Consider the following 19,768-nt stretch of genomic DNA (forward strand, 5'->3'; position numbering starts at 1 on the left):
ACTAAAACTTATTTTACAAATAAATTAGCCCTGTTATAATTTTGTATTTAATAAAATTGGGGAACTGGAAAGAGAAAAATTATGTTTCAAAATAAACTATAGTACATCTGTAATTAGATTCTAGCCTTGCCTAATGTTTGTCCGTTTTATTATTTTCTACAGTTTGGACTGAATTCTAAAATTTTCCTGGCTACAATTCTCCAAAATAATGTCGTCAGGTTTTTTTTTTCCCCTTCTTTCTTTTCCTTTTTAATCACGATTTGAAATCTCTAAATATGAAGCTATGCTTTTCTTAAAGCCCTGTAAACTGAAGCTAGACAACGTCAACTTTGGAAGAAAATAGCAAGAACTTATTTATATACGTAAACCACTTGCATACCTGCCTACTGACATAGGGACTTCAGAGTAATACAGCTTATATCAGTTTTCCAGGACTGTTCTCCCTTTATGTTTGTTGGGTTTTTTTCTCTCTCTCTTCCTCCACCTATTTTATTTCTTCATGGGTCGTGAGACGACAACCAGCGAAAAATGAGCTTTCCTAACAACGTGGGACTTATCTCTCTAGAAATAAACTGTCTTAATCACAAGAGGCTGGATAAAACCCAAGGCTAGAGAAGCATTTTCTTCTAAAATGCATTTTCTGCAAGACTTTTTTAAAAGGGGAGGGGAGAAATGTGAATGGAAAATAAAACTCGGTGCCTCAATTTTCTATGCCAAAGGAAAAAAAAAAAAAAGCTGGACGCTATCATGCAAGAAGATACCTTTCCCTTCGTGCCGAAGGAGAAAGCTACAGATAAAAGGTTAAATATCTCTATGGGTAGCTACTCTATGCTCACCTAATGTTATAAAAAAAAGCTGATTTACTGAGCATGAAGACAAATACATCATTGACTATTCCCCTACCTGCTCCTTTCCTCTCACAACACGTGAATTCAGTAATGTGACCTTACACTCCCTCTTTCCCCTCCAGCCTGCCTTCCCCTTTAAATACTGATGGCCTCAAAATCATCTTTGGAGAAAGACACAGACCACACCCTGTTTCTGTGATTTCATGTTTATTCTTCCAGGAATGTCCCTAACCTTAGCAAAATAAATATCCAAATTGATTGAGACCTGTCTCACATACTTTTTGGTTAACAGGCCCTAATCCAATGTGACTGGTGTCCTTATAAGAAGAGGAAATTTTGACATTTTGACACAGATAAACAGAAGGAAGACCATGTGAGGACAGGGAGAACACAGCCATCTGCAAGCCCAGGAGAAAGGCCTCAGAAGAAACCAGCCTGCTGATGGCTTTATCTCGGACCTCTGGCCTCTGGGACTGAAAGAAATCATCTCTTGTTTAAGCCACTTGTCCGTGGTACTTTGTTAAGCCAGCCCTAGCCAACTAATGCAGGCACGGTGCCCCCAAACAGTAAAGATCAGCAATTTCTGTGTTAAAACACAAATCCTTCAAAAATCAGACTTCATCCATCAACATTCATGCCATTTTTATAGTGCCATGGGACAAAACCTTGGGTTTAGGCGAGATCTGATTTTTCCAGGTACACGACACCTCACCAAATGATTTGACCCCTGTTCTGTCGAGAACGCACCGTCTCAGGAGAGAAACAGCACAGTCGCTATTGTAATTTAAAAACGTATTTTGTAGCCTTTCAAGCCCATAGGAAGGTAAGAGGCTCCTCAAGTATTGCAACCACCCCGCCCCACCACTGCCTCCCACCCCGGAGGATGGGAACTAACTTCATCGCCTTTCTGTCTTGGCACACTTCCAGACACCACAGGCCTCTCTTGTGTCTTAGGGCTTACGTGTAATTCCTTCTCCAGGCTAATCACCCTCTGTCCTCTCTCCCTTTTCCAAATGGCCTGGCCTCGTTCCTGTGTGTCCTGTGTCTCCTCCCTACATCACCTCCACTTTGTCAAATTTCCCCTCACAGGCTGGTGGCTGAACTGAACCCCAAGTGCCGGGAGGAGCTGTCTGGGACAGATGAGCGCCCAGCCGCCAGCTCACTTGCATCAGCTCTGTAGCGTCTGCGGCAGCCTCGGGGCATCAGCTCTGCAGCAGGCACTCCACATCCCGAAAGGCTCGACTCCTTCTCACCACCACACTGACTAAGCAGGTTTTCTCTCAGCCTTAACATAGGCACTAGTTGTCTGCACCTGAGAGCAGGACACTGCATTGATTACACTCTTTCTTATCGTGTGTCAATATTTGCCTCCAAGATTAGGGACCCAAAATATTTCTGGTCCCTGACAGCTTCAGTTTCCTCATCTGTAAAGAGAGCATGGCAATATCTGTGTCCCCCATCACAGGGCTGTCGTGGGGGTCCAGAGAGCTACAAGAGGTTAGGGACTTAGAAGGGAGCCTGGACTTACCTATCTGCAGTCACTAACAGCCTTGTTGATATTACTGTTTTATCCAGACACTGGGGACAGCCTCAGGGTGCATGAGAACCTCTCTTCCGGGCAGCCCCATCAGCCCTTGCCCTGCTCCAGGGTGGTTCTAGGGCTTCCTTTGTGGAAGGCATCTGAGGACGCCTGACCCTTGCAAAACAAAAGCATCCGGGGAGAGCCACTTGTTCCCGCCAGAGCCTGCAGATGCTCTGCCTGGTCCCTCCCAACTCCAGCTCCCTTAGAGAATTTTCCCCACTGACCAAAAACCTCAGCAGAGCGGATTTACATGTCAATCAAAATTACCCCTCGAATAAAGAGACCTCTGGCACACAGTGCAAACTGTCCTCACTGTGTTCCACCTTGGGTGAAAGAGAAAAACACAACCACAAGAATACAAAAGAATACTCACATTCATAAAAACCATGGCTTTCATAAATACTTATTTCAGACAAAATTAAGTCTGAAATGCCCACATACCAACTGGTCTTAAAATTATATAGCAGAAGTTTGGGGGAAAAGACTGACCAAAAAAAATTGATTTGTATACAAGTAAAGGACTAGAAATGTGGTTTGCCTTAAAAAGAAAAAAGAAAGAAAGAAAGAAAAGAGAAAGGGCAAATGGATATTTTGGTGACCTTGAGAGCTGACATTAGTTGTTTTGTATAAAAGCTGCTTTCCTCATGCTTAGGAGGAAAGTGAAAAGTTATTTACTTAATTACATACTGAACAATTTTACAAAGCCTTCTGAAAATTTGGAAAATTTTCATACTGTACAAAATTCATGCAAATCCTCCTGACCCTATGATCAATCAATCAACTTCTTACATTAAAAAGTTACAGAAACCAGTTTTTAGTGTCCGTGTACCACTGCCCATCATCGTTATTCTTTAAACATTGTGTAGGTGGTGTAATATCACCCACTTTAATGCTTTAGTTCTTTTTCTTATTCTAAATATCACCAAGGTATTATCGTGCTGTTTTTAAGAATTTCCAGGGAAATTCTTAGGACACATGGTTACTATTATTTTCCTTCACAAATACTTTTTTTTTTTTTTTTTTTTTTGAGACAGAGTCTTGTTGTGTCGCCAAGGCTGGAGTGCAGTGGCATGATCTCGGCTCACTGCAACCTCTGCCTCCCAGGTTCAAGCGATTCTCCTGCCTCAGCCTCCTGAGTAGCTGGGATTACAGGCAGGCACTACCACGTCCAGCTAATTTTTTGTATTTTTAGTAGACATGGGGTTTCAACATGTTGGCCCGGCTGGTCTCGAACTCCTGACCTCAGGTGATCCACTCGTCTCGGCCTCCCAAAGTGCTGGGATTACAGGCATGAGCCACCACACCCGGCCTTAGCAAATACTTTTAAGCATTTGAACTCAGTAGAAGTGTGTACTTGCATTTGTTTTCTGTTAATGCTGGATAAATCAAATTACAGACTGTCTTTTTTAGGCTTCTCATTTCTTATGCCAGTATGTTGCAATGATATTCCCTAGATAAAAGTTTCCAGTGAGGCTAAGAATTAGCAATCATTCCATCAAGGGTTCAGAAATGGCAGCAAGCAGTGAGCTAAGTGACTACTGCACCCCTTTGGCTCTGGCATCTTCCCTGCCAGCTTCTTTCAAATGCACCGTTACCTCAGAAGAGCAGTGGGGACAGGCAACTGACATCTGTGAGCAGGGAAACTTACCACATGGCAGAGCAGTCAAAATTCACCAATAGCCATTTGTGGGGGTTAAAGTTGAATGAATCTGCAAACTGCCAAAGAACAAGAATAAGAAAAAGAAAACATTTTCCTTATAAATGTTTAATTATAAAGAAGATCCCATACATGATAATATAAATTTATGGCACGACTAATCCATAGTGATAGAGGCCAGGTAGGGTTTCCCAGGGGAGTAGTAACTTGCAGTGGGCAGGGGAGTCTTCTGCATTGCTGGAATTGTTCTACTCGATCTGAGTGGTAAGTACATGTATTTAGAATTGATTTGTATGTTTTGCTATATCTAGATTGTACCCCCATAAAATGGAACAAGAATTTTAAAATTAAAAGTTTATATTCCCAAATGAAAAGCACTTTCAAATTTACATAATCTAGTGTGACATAAAATGTATCTATATTATATTTTAAATTACTGGAATATTTGGAAAAATCGGAATTGTCCTTCACAAGTACAATGTACAGGAATTGTACTGATTTGGCCTGTGAAATACTTTATGCTTGATGTTCCTTCCACTTACTGAGCTAGCAAAGTTCTGACACTACAAGTGTCATGATAAACAGTGGGAAAGAGGAAATTTTATAACTACTCTACAGTAGGTAGGGATAAACCCAGTTTTCATTTAATTGATGGGTTCTTTTGCCAGCATTGCTGTAACATATCACAATTTCCCCCATTTACTAAATTTTCTCTTCTCTCTCTTCTTTTTTTTTTTTTTTTTTTTTTTGTTGAGCGACAGGGTCCTTACTTGATTTTTTTTTTTGCCCAGAACATGGCTCACTGCAGCCTCAACCTCCCAAGCCCAAGCGATCCTCCTGCCTTAGCTTCCTAAGTAGCTGGGACTACAGGCATGTGCCATCACACACAGCTAATTTTTAAAATTTTGTTTGTAGAGACAGGGTGTCTCAATATGTTGCCCAGGCTGATCTCAAAGTCCTGGGCTTAAGCCATCCTCTTGCCTCAGCCTCCCAAAGTACTGGGATTACAGGTGTGAGCCACTGCACCCGACCAGCTCCTTTATTTTTAAAGACAATACTCAAGTTCATTGTATTCCTAACAGCTACAGACTCCCTGGCTGGAAGATCCTGGGTAACAAATGTGAACAACTGGCTCCGGCTGCGTGCATCAGTGTTAGGGGCTACCCTATTTTCAAGGAGAAAATAAGAGTTATCAACCACCAAGAGTGGTAGAGGAGGACACTCTGCATTTTCACTGAGCTGTCATAAATGGTGCTTTCTTTTTCAAATGCATGTCCTGGTTTTCCAAATGCATGTCCTGGTTTGTCATCTGGCTGGTGAATAGGAACAGGGTCCACCTTAATGGCCAGGGATTTGGCCGTGGGGCTAGATTCATAATTGATACTGAAATAAAGGTGGCTGCTGCAGTGAGGCCCCAGTCTGGCTGACTCTCCTACTGGGAAACTTTTCAGTCTTCCCAAGGCCCTAGGGCACCTCCTGTCTACTTGGTTCCAGGGATGTGCACCAAGGAAGCAGCAGAGGCTTGAGGGGCCTCGGGGGGCGTCCTGGGAGACATTTGGTCGGTGGATGACAACCTTCCCCATCAATCCGCTCTGGAGACCCAGGTTCATTTCCTTCTAGGTTTCAATAAAAGTAATTTTGAGAAAGGGACAGGAAATTACAGCAAGTTTCATTTGTTGATAAAAGGAGACAAAAGGTTAAAGAGGGGCTCTGTTTGCTAGGAGTTTTATGAGTTCCCTCCTATGGGGCTGATCTGTTTAAACTTCTCTCATTACCCAGCAGTGATATTTTCCTTCTGCTGATGGAGAGAAAGGCTCTTATCTCTAAGGGCAGGGCCACAACAGGATATTGCAGCCTCCTTATCTGCCCCACTGAGACGCACAGCCCTCAGCTGGGCACGGAAAGGAGCAATAATGCAGGAAAAATGGTAATGACTCATTGTAGAGCATGAAATCCTGTCTGCTGCTGATAGGGTCTGGCTGGAATGCCCATTGCTGCGGTGCTCTGACAATGAGGCACCCTTCTATGAAAGATGAAACCTCAAGTTGTCAGTTCATGGGGAAGAGAAGAGCAGTGGTAGGAAAAGATCATGAGCCCTAAACCCGATACCCAGAGTTAGAAAAGAGCATCAAGCTCAGGCCAGCCTTGGGGAGGGCACATAAATCCCAGAGGATCGCTTAGCCCTTCCTCCTTTGAAACTGTCCCAGGAAAGATATTTCAAATAATGGAGATTATCTCCCTAATACCATGCATTTATATGATACAGAGATTTATTCTTCACTTCCCAGCACCAAACACCCAGCAAACTAGCTACCAGCAATGAACTATGTCAGCTGGGTACTGGCATCACATTATAAGAACTTCTCATATACTATACCCTCTCCCCAATACTTACACAGGTCTTTGGAAGCTCCATTTACTCGCAAGGATCCATCATCTAAGTCCTAGGTTGTATTAAGTACTCAACAAGTAATTATTGAATGAATGAGTGAATGAATGTGATGGAGACATAAACCAGAATACTACTTCATTCATTAGTAGTAAGAGGATTATTCTTTCCAAAGATGGGGCCATTTGTATTCTATACCTCTGGTACCCATTTTTCTGGTATTACAGCATTATGAGAATTCAAAGTTGTAATTAGAATATTGATTAGCAAGTCTGACACGCAAGCAGAGGAAGGTGTCAAGGGAAAGTTTTTCTAAAATATGGTAGAAAATAACAAAAGCACCTAATGCAAGTTCAGTATTTACTGTCTGCCAGGCATTGTTTTTAAGCCCTTAAAACATGATTAACTCATCTACCCCTGACGACAATCCCACACGGGATGTATTCTTATGATATCTATTTTATGGGGCATAGGGAGGATATCTAACTCACCCAAGGGTACACAGCTAGTCCTAAGGATAAATCTAGGATTCAAACAAAGGAGTCTAATGCAGAGAACTGTGCCCTTCATTCTCCATCACACATGGGTGAGGTCTCACAACACCTCCTGCCCCTTGGCAGAAAGCATTTCTTTCTTGGCCAGCGCCACAGCTCCCCTGCTTTGCTACCTCCTTCTCATGAACACACTGCCAAAGACTGCCTCTCAGGACCCTCCATGGCATTGAAAGCTGAGTTCTTGGGGAGGAGAGACTTCCTACCCTATGAGCCACCACCAACAATGAAATCCCACTTGAGTCTGAAATAACACACCATAGTATATCAATAAGGTCATTTCTTTGTGTTAAGTCTGTACCAATTTACATTCTGTTGCTTTTTGGAGAAGCAGAGTATTGGTCAATAATTTTGACTGCTACTTCTCAAAAGAAGCAGGCGTTTCACTTAGCATTAAAGACCATGCTTTACAGTTTCCAGAAGACTGCCTAGGGGCATTTAAATGCACTGGTAGCTTCCCGTTCAATACTGGTTAAAGTGAACACCATGTTCAGACGTGTGGGCAGAACATGACTGTCATATTGAACCAGATTGTATGGAATTGCAGGTTGGTATTTTAAATTACTCTTTTGAGTTTAAGTGCATTAAGTTTTTATTTTATTCCTACTTTCCCACAGTTTTATAAGCTAACATCTATCCTTCTGCTTGGGATTTGTGTAGATTGAAATGGAACTGTAAGTGTCAGGAGTATTTCAGGAGGACAGGCTGCATGACTGGGGAAGGCTCTCAGCCCCTGTTCTGAGGAAGTGGGAATTGGTTCAAACATAACTGGCTAAAACAAACTGCGATAGCGAGAAATTGGATGTCAGCTCCTCATGAAGGGAGAGGTCAAAAACAGAGAGCTGTGGAAACAACCTTGGGGAGAGCGAAGGGTGCACCTACCTCCACTCCATTCAGAAGGTGCCGGAACTCAGGGCAGATGAATGCACTGCCTGCGTAGGCCGCATCGACGTGCAGCCACATGTCTTCCTTGTTGCCTAAAGTCCAGAAGCAACTCGTGAGTTCCCAGACGGATGCCTCACCATGGAGCCTGCCAGCTGACCTCGCCCTGTCTGAACACCCTTCTTGCGTGGAGCATGCCAACAGTATTTGCTGAACTAATGGCTGAATCCCCAAAAGGCCCCCTCATTTGAAGGCTCGAAAGCTGAGGGCAGTGTGTGTGCTCCTGGTCCCAGACACACACCAAGGAAAATGGAAGCAGCTGCACCCCTTGGTTTTCTCTCCTGACCCTGGCGGCTAAGTGTGACTCCGAGGGACTATTGTGTGACAGCCTCACGTTACTCACCTGCATTTCTCTCCAGGGACACCACCCTTTCCACCCACCTGGAATTCCCTCCCCGGTTCCCTTTGCTAATCCATTCTCAAGTCCTCCCCCAAACATCACCCGAGGGGTTCTGCACACAGTCCACGCTGACCTCTACCTGCCCCACTCCATCCCCACCACCAGGCTAAGTTCTTTATTTTACACCATCTTAGACCATTCCCTGCTCCCTTCATGAACAGGGTTTCTGTTTTCCAACCATACATAGCAGCCTTGTCCTTGTGGGCAGGGGCTGCCTCATTCAGGAGCTGGGAGAGCCACAGGTGTAGCATGCTCCCTCAGTTTTGACAGATCTGGGCTCAACTCCCGCTTCCAGCAGTTCCCCAGCCAAGGGGCCCTATCTGCTTCTCCAAGCCTCACTCTCCTCCCAGGAAGATGGAGATGAAACAGTACCCACAGGCCCAAGGGGTGAGCGAGGGAATATTTACAATGTGCCTGCCAGGACCCCAGCACTGAGCAGGGGCGAAATAAATGTGACTTCCATGGTTGCTGCCTCTGAGCCGTAGGCACCCAGGAGAGTAAGAGTTGAAGGGTGAAAGTCTACAGAGAGGGCACAAGCCACCCTAGCCTCACAGGGTGGATACCAGTGTCAGGGCACCGTGGGGTAGGTGTCAGGGTCAGCACCTGACCCTGACAGGTAGGGATCCATGGATTCATTGTTCAGTCACCATCCACAGTGCTCATTGTGCAGTGAGGCATGAGACTCTCAGGGGCACTAATTAGTCACAGTCCCAATCAGGAGGGCTCCACCGTGGTGACCTCATGGCCACTGGAAGGCCCCACCTCCAATACCATCACCTTAGATTAGGATTTCAACAAATGGACTTTGGGGTGGACACAAACGTTCAGACTACAGCAAGCTTCAAATTTACACCTATCTTATGATGGGATCTGAGGTTCTTCTCAACCTTACTGCTGATCTGAGCTACAGGGATGGATATCCCATGATTACTGAGTGACTCCTCAGGGAGAAACTCTGTAAATCCTAAGGCCTTGTGCTCTTCCTGGCCCACTGCTGCATCCATCTGGGGGTATGCAAGCACCAGGTGAGACTGATTCTGGGGGAGGTGATGAGCCCCTAAGCCTCGGTTCAGGTCCACACTGCTCTGTGACCTTTGGCCTCCCATGCCCTGGGGTGGATATCCATGTCCGCAGGACACACTTGACCTTGATCCAACCAAGGGCTTTCATCCTGATGATCAGACTGAGTCAAAGCTTTGAAATGCCTTACGTCTTTTATCAGCAGTGACTTTGTGGAGGACTGTGTTCCCTCTAAGCTTGCAGTTGGCCTACAACTCCTGCAGAAGGGAACTTACAGACCCCCAAGGGAAGTGGACACTGGAGGGCTTCTCTGGTTTCCATAGGGATGCATGGAGCTGTGGGCACGCCTCTGCATTCTGCATCTCATATGTGATCCGCTAACAGCACACACTGCATAGCACCGCCCATCTAGGAACCAGGCAGACACAGAGACCTCGGCCAGAGCTTGAGCAGTTGCATGCACCAGAGGCACACCTAGCCCCGAGGCAAGGCTGCCTCAGTGGGGAGGGAAGGGATAGTCTCACACCCCTCCAGCTTCCTGCTGCCAGTGACTCTTTCCTTGTGAGACTTCCCAGGAACTTGAGGCAGACCTGGCTGCCCCTCCAGCTGCACATCCTCCCCCAGTTATGCTGGCACCTCAGGATGCAGCTTTGGCTGCCTGCCCTGTGCTATTCCCTTCCTCACTCCTTGAGGTGGCCTCCTCAACTCAACCCATACCCTCATCCTCAGTTTCCCCACTTCCCCACCAGCAACCTAACTGACTTCAACTATCCACTTTTTGTATCTCATCTTCTTCTCAGTAAAACCTGCCAGACAACTGATCCATCCAAGTAGACCAATCTGAACACCCTCACTGGCAAATCATTTCAAATGCAATAAAAAGAAAATGTCTTTCCAAAGGCAGCAATTGGAAGAAAACCATCTTCTGATTTGTTTTCTTTGTCAAATGATGGTGGGTGAATAACTTATCTGAATTATGTTAGATTATTCCAATCATACTATAGAATAAGGTCAGCTCAGGCTCTCGGAACAGTCCCGCTTGGAGCTGGAGAATGCTAAATATCTGGTGATAGGAAAATGGTAGCAGGAGAGGGAAAGTCGGTAAAAAGGTGCTGACTTAATTGTTAAGGTACCACCAACAGTTAGTAATGTACCACCATCAATAAAAATGGAATTGTTGGCTGGACACAGTGGCTCATGCCTATAATTCCATCACTCTGGTAGGCTGAGGCAAGCATTTACCTGAGGTCAGGAGTTTGAGACCAGCCTAGCCAATGTGGTGAAACCCCATCTCTAATAAAAATACAAAAATTAGCCAGGCGTGATGGTGTGTGCCTGTGATCCCAGCTACTTGGAAAACTGTGGCAGGAGAATCACTTGAACCCAGGAGACAGATGCTGCAGTGAGTTGAGATTGCGCCACTGCACTCCAGCCTGGGCCACAGAGCAAGACTCCGTCTCAAAAAAGAAAAAAGAAAAAGAAAAAAGGAAAAAAAGGAATTGTCAAAACTGACCTCCCCTATGCATTCTGCCAATGAATGAAAGGGTTTTGGCATTTACCCATGTCAGCTCCTTCTGCACAACCCCAAAAGCAACCTCAGTGTTTCAAACCAAACAAATCATAAATCAAGCTCTGTCCACAGCTTCCAGCCTCTGAAAAGAAGAGGGGGCCCCAAGACAGCAGGAAGGCCTGAGCTGGATACATCCAGGGGACTGTGACTGGCAGGTGACACACGCTGGCTGTCATCTCCATGGTCCAGCGGGCAGCCTGCATTGGGCCCAGGGGACAGCAGGCCGTGTGGGCTCTGTCCGGCAGAAGACCTCAGCCCTTTAAATCCGATAGCCCTGGGGAATTACATCAGCCGGCTACTGGCCAGGACATTCAGTTCTTAGCCTGACATCTGAGTCAGAGGACTCCAAGTTGCTTGGCTGAGCTGATGAAGGTTTGTAGCTGATGAGGCCAGTGCTGTGGCTGCAGTCCTGAGTCAGCCAGTTCTATCCCTTCTCCCCAGCCCGGGGCTGTGCACGACCACTGCCAGCCAGTTGTTCTTACAGCTGTGTGCCACACAGCATACACGGTGGAGCAAAACCCTGTGAGAGTGGGTAAGTCTATGCCACCCACCTCCCAGTAGTTCCCAGCACTGCCTTCCTTGCTGTGCAGCAATGCACTCCACCTTTGGGATGGTGCATTTTCCCTGCATTAATTCATTCTCTGAGTAATCCTGGGGGGAAATATTGTTATTTTATGAGCCCAAGTGGGGCTTTTCTCTTCACTTTACAGAGAGCATAAATGAAGCTCAGAATGCAAGATTCAGGGGTGGGCCCTGGGCTGGACCCTAGCTTCCTTGTCACCAATTCCATGTCCAGCTCACACAAGGGCACCTGCACCTTGAGCACCGGCCTTCCCCAGCTGCTGACCCCAAGAGGGGAGGCCAACGCCCAGGAGAGGAGGGTCCACTCCTCTGAGTATGGACCATGGGTGACTCTTGGGTTAGGAGAGGTGAGAACTGTGCTTGGCTTATGCAGACTAAGGATGAAGCCAATTCCCTGGTAGCTGGCATTGGATCTGGCACAGGCCACCGGTATGTGGTCTGAAGGCCCCACTTGGGCAGCTCCACTCACAGCCAAGCGGTCAGAACATTCCCATCCCAGAGGGACAGATAAAGGCGGAGCCCCCTGAGCCGGTGTCCCTGCCCTACGAGGGTTCTTCTGTCCACAGAAGCAGCTTCAAGGCCTGCTGAGTTCCCAGAGCTACATGTCAAAGGTGAAACTCTAGAAACAGAGTTGCTCATTCACGTTCACCTTTTGAAAGTACAGCGTCCTAGTCTCAATGAGAAAACCTAAGATCTCTGAATGAGGGAGGGAGGAGGTGAGAGTGACCCAGGAAAACATCTGAAGCACAGATTATTGCTTGGCAAAATCCAGTTTCATTGTGTTGATTTGCTAAACTATCTTCGGCAATTTTCTTAACTGCATTTAGTAATTCCAAAAAAGGTGAAAAAGGGGTATACCAGATAATTAAATTCAGGCCTGGTCAATTCTCAAATAAGGTGTATGCATGACCCACATATGAGGGTGGTTACTCTAAGAGTTTGAAGAGTTTATTCTTCTCAACAGAGCCAACAGAGCCTGCAATTTTACATAACTTTTATATTGCTTGGAATATTTTTTCTTACAAGTAGTGTGTTGGTAGACCTAAGCTCAGCTTTTTCCAATTCGCCCAAATTCTGAGTTTGCGGAGTTCAAGCTAATGAGGTTTGTGTTATTATTGCAAATACGAGAAGAGCTGGGCAAACCATCACAATATGAAGTTAGTGACAAGAAAGAGAGATCAACGAGGAAGGTTTGCTAAATTCCCCGTATACAGAGAACATTTTCCAAAAAGAAAATGGAATCAGATACTTACAGATAGGACCAACTTCTAAGAGATTGTCAAAGGAGCAGCACGTTGTGGTCCCCAGGGTGGCAACCACCTAGAGGGTAAAAAGCAGACAACATTTTATCCCCTGGGTGCCAGTCACCGTTGTAACCTCCACACAAGCAACCATTGCCCCATGGTCCAACCCAAGACCATGAGCCGAGATCCCAATGAATGTCTGCTACATGGAAACGTAAGGCCATGGATACACATTGAATCTTTGGGTGAAAGCATCACAGCAGGTTAAGAGAAACAGATTTGCAGACAGAAAACTAAGCTCTGAGGCTAGAAACCGGGAAGTTGCAAAAGATTTTCCAGGGTGCCTTGGGGCAGAAATGAAGCATTCTACCATCTGGACAATGATACCTATATTCTACCTTATTAAATATACATATATATGCATGAGTGTATATTTTAGTTAAATTTTAATTAATGTTCTATGTAACATTAGTGTAACTATGTTCTTATATTCCATATATGCATTTTAATTTAATTATAATCTAATTAAATTATAATTAAAATATACACAAGCATATTTATTTTATTTTCTATATATATGTGTGTGTGTATATATATACACATATAGAGAAAGTAAGAACATAGTTACTACTATGGAGCGGAAGCCTGGGTTTTTTCCTAGTTTGGGGTGTGTGTGTGTGTCTGTGTGTGTGTGTGCATACACACATGTGCAATGCACAGAGCAGAGCAAGCGCAGTAGAGATGAGGCTCCCTCCAGCAGGGCCCAGATTGCCCAAGGCGCTCATGGAATGCTTCTTTCAGAACAGCCTTTGGCGTCAGTTAAGAGTCACACTAGGATTTTGAGCAAGAGTATCATTTACCAGCTTTAATCCTCTGCCTTTCTCTTTCTGAATGATACTGTTCCCAAAGATTAATTGAACCCTCAGGAGGTCATGAGAAAACACTGCTGACATTGAAAATAATTTTAAAAGGGATGTTCTGAGAAAGCATTGAGTGCTGTCAGTCACACAACTCAGAAAATGCAGGCTAGGAGTCACTGTGGCCTCTCTCGACCTCTGAGGACCTTGTGGTGCCACGATCGCACTGGCACAGCCTGATTGTGTTGTACCCACACACGTGTCTGTCTCTCCCTCCAAACCCATGGTGCGCCCAAAACCAGGGACCCTGTCTCATTGTTTTGTGTTGAGCTGAGCATTTGCACGTTGCTGGACATTGCATAGATGCTGAAACCTATTGCTGAGTTCAAACAGCTCTCTCCGAAGGATCAAAATGCACATTATGTTTACAAAACCAAAGGGCCTAATTGATTTATGGATGTCATGTAGTCTAGATAATGAAATTTCTCTGCAGATGCGACAAAAGTGTGGAATAGAATTAAATTTGTGTGACCTTTATTGAGCCCCCTGTAAAGTCTTAGCAATGCCATGTGTCCTGAGGATAAAAACAGAGAGGTCAGAAACTTGTATGTGAGAACCCCAGTTGGAGAACTTTCTGGTTCCATTTCACCTATGACTGCTTGCTTTTCACCTGGAAACCAACTTTTCCTCTTAGAGAGACAAAGTGTTCATGCCCAGGTAGCATGGAGTCAGCCTGTGGAAGGTTCATCTCAACGGCCTTGCCCTGCTCCTCTCATAGATGGTTGGTCTGGACAAGGTACTTCTCAGACAGAGTGATGGCTGCTCAGGAACCAAAGTTTTCCATGCCAAATCCCGGGGCGTGGGCCCAAAACAGGTCCTGGCTGGACTCTGGAAGGGCTCTCTGTGTCACTGAGCTATGCCCAAGGGAGTCAGTCCCCCAAGGGGCTACCCTCGGGCACAGCAGGGGCAGTCTGTTTAAATGTAGGCTTTCTTCTTGTTCAGGATGGTGAGTCCAACAAGTCAGGAGATGACTGCCATTAAAAACAGCTTGTTCCTCACAGTCCCCAAGGGGAGGGGGATATGGGGAAGCACCAGGGTTGGTTGGGCAGCAGAGGGATGGAGGAAAAACAGCAGCAAGAGCCTGTGTTGTGGTTTCCACAGGAAGAACCAGGCAGGGCAAGGGTGAGCAGGATTAGGATCAGTTGGTTTGAATAATTTCAGTGGGCTCTGGGGTCGCATTTGGTCTGCTCCAGGTCACATTTGGAGCAGGGGCTGTCCCTAGATGTCTGGTACCTAGGCCTTAAGCGTTCAGGGCAAGACGAGAGTGGCCCAGAGTGTGAGAGCCCCACAGAGGAGGTGGTGGGGTAGGGGCTCTGTACTGATGATTTTGCATTTGAAAGGTGAACTTGCAAGTGAACCTTTTAAGAGCTCTAGGAACTCCCTCTCCCTGAGAAGGGCAGACCCTCCAGGGTCAGCAAGACCCAAAGGTGTCACAGCATCAGAAGCACAGACAATAAAAAGGCACAGTGAATACAGATAGTTAAACTACGTATGTGGGGCACAGAGCCCTGGATTGGAGGCCCAACTCCATGTCACATTGGCACCTGGCTGGGCTTTATTTTTCTTACCTACAATGCAACATATCGCACTTACAGACCTGCCCGGTCTATCAGGTGCCAACGGGCTAACATCTTGCATACCTCAATATTTCTCCTGGTGCTGTCAGCCTCCTTTCTTAACCTCTGGATGTCTCCTCATCATGTTAAGCATCAAGAATTCTCCACATTTGTTTCATTTTGGCAAGATGAGTCATTTAGTGGGAACTGAAGTCAGTGTGTTGTTTTTCTCTGCTACTTGCAATTTCATCTTGACATATAATTGAATGTTAAAGCACTTTGTCTAAGACACCTGGCTACTCAGTTGGTAGAGCATGAGAGTCTTAGAATGCCTTATCTTTGTCCTTAAGAGAATAGCGAAAAAACAAAGAATGCCTTAACAATATTAATATTGCTTGAAACTTATTTTCTCAACTCCCAGAGTCATATCTTAAAAATGACATATCTCTAGTTTAGCAATTCATTCTGTTTCACCTGACTTTCTTCAGTTAAACACTAAACTAAAGGCAATAACTCCATGTTGGCCAGGCTGGTCTCTAATTTCTGACCTCAGGTGATCCACCCGCCTCGGCCTCCCAAAGTGTTGGGACAACAGGCATGAGCCACCATGTCCAGCCAATAATTTATATTATTAAAATTAATATGTTAAGTGTGCCCTTATTAGAATTATTTTCTCTCTACTAATGTGTGCATAGAAGAGCATCTAGAATGATGTTCACCAAACAGTAATACTGCATCTCTCTTAAGATTTTGGTTAAAACAAACCTTTATTCTTAGATTCTTCTGTAATTACTGATTTTTTTTTTTGGTCTGAGTATGAAACATCTTTGTAGAAATGATAAAACTCTGCTTTGTCCTGGCAGTGGCCTAGGTTGAGACTAGGGGCGATGTTCTTTGTGGCTAACTCTGCAGCAAGCCTGATGCTGAGAGCCTTTCCTATATGATATTTAATTGCCACCACCTTATGAATTAGATATGTTCATGATTCCCATTTTACAGTTGACTTATGTGAGGCTCCAAGAGGTGGGTAATTGTCCCAGGACACCCAGATAGGCAGGAGCAGACCAAATGTGACCCCAGGCTTGGTTAGCTCTTGTCCTGCCACATGCTGGGCAAATAGGACCCCTGGGACACCAGTCCCCGAACATCAGTTAATGAGCTCAGCACCCTGGGCCATGCCAGAGGCCCCTCTAACAAACCCATAGCACACTGTAACCTCTACCTCCTGGGTTTAAGCGATTCTCCTGCCTCACTCCAACAAACCCAAGCACTTTGCTATGGTAAGGAGGAGGCCTGGGGGCTGCGAGGACAGTGTTCTAAGTAGCTTGTCTACGTGGGGCTGAGCTACAAGTCAGCCTGTCCTAATTCTCAGAAGCCACTTTAAAGCCAGCACCTGCTCCGCTCCAGGCTCTGATTACCCCGGCTCAGCATTGCTCAATGACGCTAACCTGATTCCAGTCGCTCTGCAGAGGCATAACCACATTTGTGCAGGGGGAAGGAGGGGTAGGGGACAGTGCAGGCCTCCATCTCAAAGAGCCCGTGGTCTTCCTGCAGTGGCAGAGCCCGGCACGACCTCCTCTTCTGCATCCTTGCCCCTTCGACCAACCCGCTCTGCTCACGTAAGTGCCTCTCAGGCATCGCCCTCTGTGGCCCGAACTTATCAAGCTGGCTTATTAGGGAAGCAAGCTGTCCTGAGAAATAAGAGGAAACTATTACAAGCCCCAAGCTTGTTCATGGAAGGGCAATGATTCAACTTTTCTGGTTCAAACCCTGCCAAATGTGCCCCTTGCCCTCAGCAGCGTGTCTTGAATTTTAAGGGATCTACAGCCCCTTTGAGAATATAATGAAGACCATGTGGCTACATCTCAGAAGGACGCATATAGTCATTATGCACATACCCAGTTATAACCACAAGGGCACAGCTGGGCAGTGAGACAAGGCTCGGGCTCCGACCCCTCTCCTATGTGGGCCTGAACTCTGTCCGGCTTTACAATCCTTTGGCTGCCAGTTAAAGACAACAAACAAGTTGGATTTCCTGGAATGTCCTGTACCCGTCTACATCTCTGTATGCTGCAGCCTTCTTCCCTCCAACAAGAAAGGCACCATGCCCAGGAGCACCTGCCTCGATATCCCCTGACACAGCTCCTGTGTTCTCTCTCAGCAACAGGCTTTCCAAATCCCCTCTAGGAAGTTTATTCACACCCTCTACCATGTATAGATGCATCATTCTCATCAAATGGCGTGGAGATGGGAACACACCTGTCTTCTCCACCACGAACCATGCCATGAGGAAAGGGACCATGGCTCACCACACACCTCCAGGGCTGGTACGGTGCCGGTGCATGGGGCAGTCTAGAGGAAAAAAGTGATTCTCCTCTCTGATCTGATACCTACAATTGGCCCACATCTGTGGCTTCTGTCAGCAGAATGTTCTGAATTTTGGTCTTTAGGGCAAAATTCCAAAAGAGGCATATTAATTTGGTCCTTCCATCTTCCTCAAGGAAAATAAAATTTGATTTTGTTTCTCTCAATGAAATGTGTAGTCTTCTCTTCCGTGCTTCTGCCTCCTCCACCAGCTCCTTCACATGCACAGATCAGTCTCTCTCTCAGCACGTCTCCCTCGGCCCAACTTGCTCCGGCAACTGCACTGTTTACTCCTCTTTCCTTCACAGGCAAACTTCTTTAGAAAGGAATCCCTTTCCACATTTTTCATTTCCTCGTTTGCCCAGTGGAATCTGAATTTCACCCACGGACACTCTAGTAAATAAACTCCTAAGAAAATCGTAAATTACTTCCTTTTAGCAAATGAATGAATGAATGAATGAATGAGTCATCTCTTAGTGCCTGTATTACTTGGCACCTCCCGCAATTTCACCATTACATTTCTTTCAGTAGAAGTCACTATTTCAACATTATTTTTATGTTTAATAACTTTTTTATAAAGAAACTTTTGGCATAAATTGGTACAATATTTTTGAAGGAGAATGTGATAGTGTGTATCAAAAGTCTTGGGATTAAAAAAAAAATCTCTTTCATTAAGTAATTTCAGGGCTACAAATTGTTCCCAAGAAATTCTGATAAGTAAATTTACTTATTTACTTATCTTACTTATATAAGATACTTACGTATCTTTTTTTTGTTTTGTTTTGTTTTTTTTGAGACAGAGTCTCCCTCTGTTGCCCAGGCTGGAGTAAAGTGGCCCCATCTCGGCTCACTGCAAGCTTTGCCTCCCGGGTTCAGGCCATTCTCTCACCTCAGCCTCCCGAGTAACTGGACTACAGGCAACTGCCACCACGCCCGGCTAATTTTGTTTTTCTATTTTTAGTAGAGACAGGGTTTCACCATGTTAGCCAGGATGGTCTCGATCCCAGCTACTTGGGAGGCTGAGGCAGGAGAATCACTTGAACCTAAGTAGCGGAGGTTGCAGTGAGCTGAGATCACACCACAGCACTCCAGCCTAGATGACAGAGTGAGACTCCATCTCAAAAAAAAAAAAAAAAAAAAAAAAAAAAAAAGAAAGAATGTAAGTAAGATAAAAAAACTCAACTGTTTAACACTAGCTTATTGCTAGGATATATACACATATATACACACATACATATATAATAAATAATATATGATTTATTTAATAGGAATTCATAAAATATGAATTTTATGAATACATAAAATACATATACACACATATATGTATATATGTGAATTCCTATTAAATAAATTACATTTATTTATTTATGTTATATGTATGTGTGTACATATATGTATACATGAGAGAGATAGCTGAGGAAGACAGAGATATAGTAGAGTACTACGCAACTTTTTAACAAAATTATACCTTTATATAATACACAATGACCTGAAAAAAATGCTTGATGTAATGTTTGATGTAAAGAAAGAAAATCTGACCAGGCATGGTGATTCATGCCTGTAACCCCAACACTTTGGGAGGCCAAGGCGGATGGATCACTTGAGGTCAGGATTTTGAGACCCGCCTGGTCAACATCATGAAGCCTTGTCTTCACTAAAAAGACAAAAACTAGCCAGGTTTGGTGGCACATGCCGGTAATCCCAGCTACTCGGGAGGCTGAGGCAGGAGAATTGCTTGAGTCTGGGAGGCAGGGGTTGCGGTGAGCCAAGATTACGTTACTGCACTCCAGCCTGGGCAACAGAGTGAGACTCTGTCTCAAACAAACAAAAAAAAAAGAAAATTACAAATCAGTACATACAATGAATATATAAATAAATATATATAAATGTATGCAGAGGAAAAAAGGCTAAAAGAAAATTGAAATGTTAAACATGCCTTTTCTTTAACTTTTATTTGACTTTTTATATTCTCCTATAATTATTATTTTATTTTTTTTGAGACAGAGTCTCACTCTGTCACCCAGGCTGGAGTGCAATGGCACGATCTTGGCTCACCACAACTTCTGCCTCCCAGGTTCAAGCGATCCTCCTGCCTCAGCCTCCTGAGTAGCTAGGATTACAGGTGCCTGCCATCACACTTGGGTAA

General features: G+C 44.9%; 1 protein-coding gene across 4 annotated transcripts in view; it reads right to left on the reverse strand.

The window, feature by feature from the left end:
* The window catches only part of DDC (dopa decarboxylase), a 106,927-nt gene that overhangs the window by 30,002 nt on the left and 57,157 nt on the right, over positions 1-19,768 (reverse strand). For 3 of the 4 annotated variants that reach the window (XM_017868592.1, XM_017868593.1, XM_017868594.1), the window contains exons 7-9: positions 12,795-12,861; positions 7,910-8,004; positions 4,079-4,146 (exon numbers count right to left, since the gene is read on the reverse strand). In XM_017868592.1, the coding sequence (XP_017724081.1) occupies positions 4,079-4,146; positions 7,910-8,004; positions 12,795-12,861 (230 nt within the window). Of the gene's footprint in view, positions 1-1,794; positions 2,161-4,078; positions 4,147-7,909; positions 8,005-12,794; positions 12,862-19,768 lie in introns of those variants that run through there. The other variant, XM_017868595.1, reaches the window with a different exon arrangement.

The sequence above is a fragment of the Rhinopithecus bieti genome, unplaced genomic scaffold, assembly GCF_001698545.2.
Source record: "Rhinopithecus bieti isolate Rb0 unplaced genomic scaffold, ASM169854v2 scaffold_3527, whole genome shotgun sequence".
In the NCBI taxonomy this organism is placed as follows: Eukaryota; Metazoa; Chordata; class Mammalia; order Primates; family Cercopithecidae; genus Rhinopithecus; species Rhinopithecus bieti.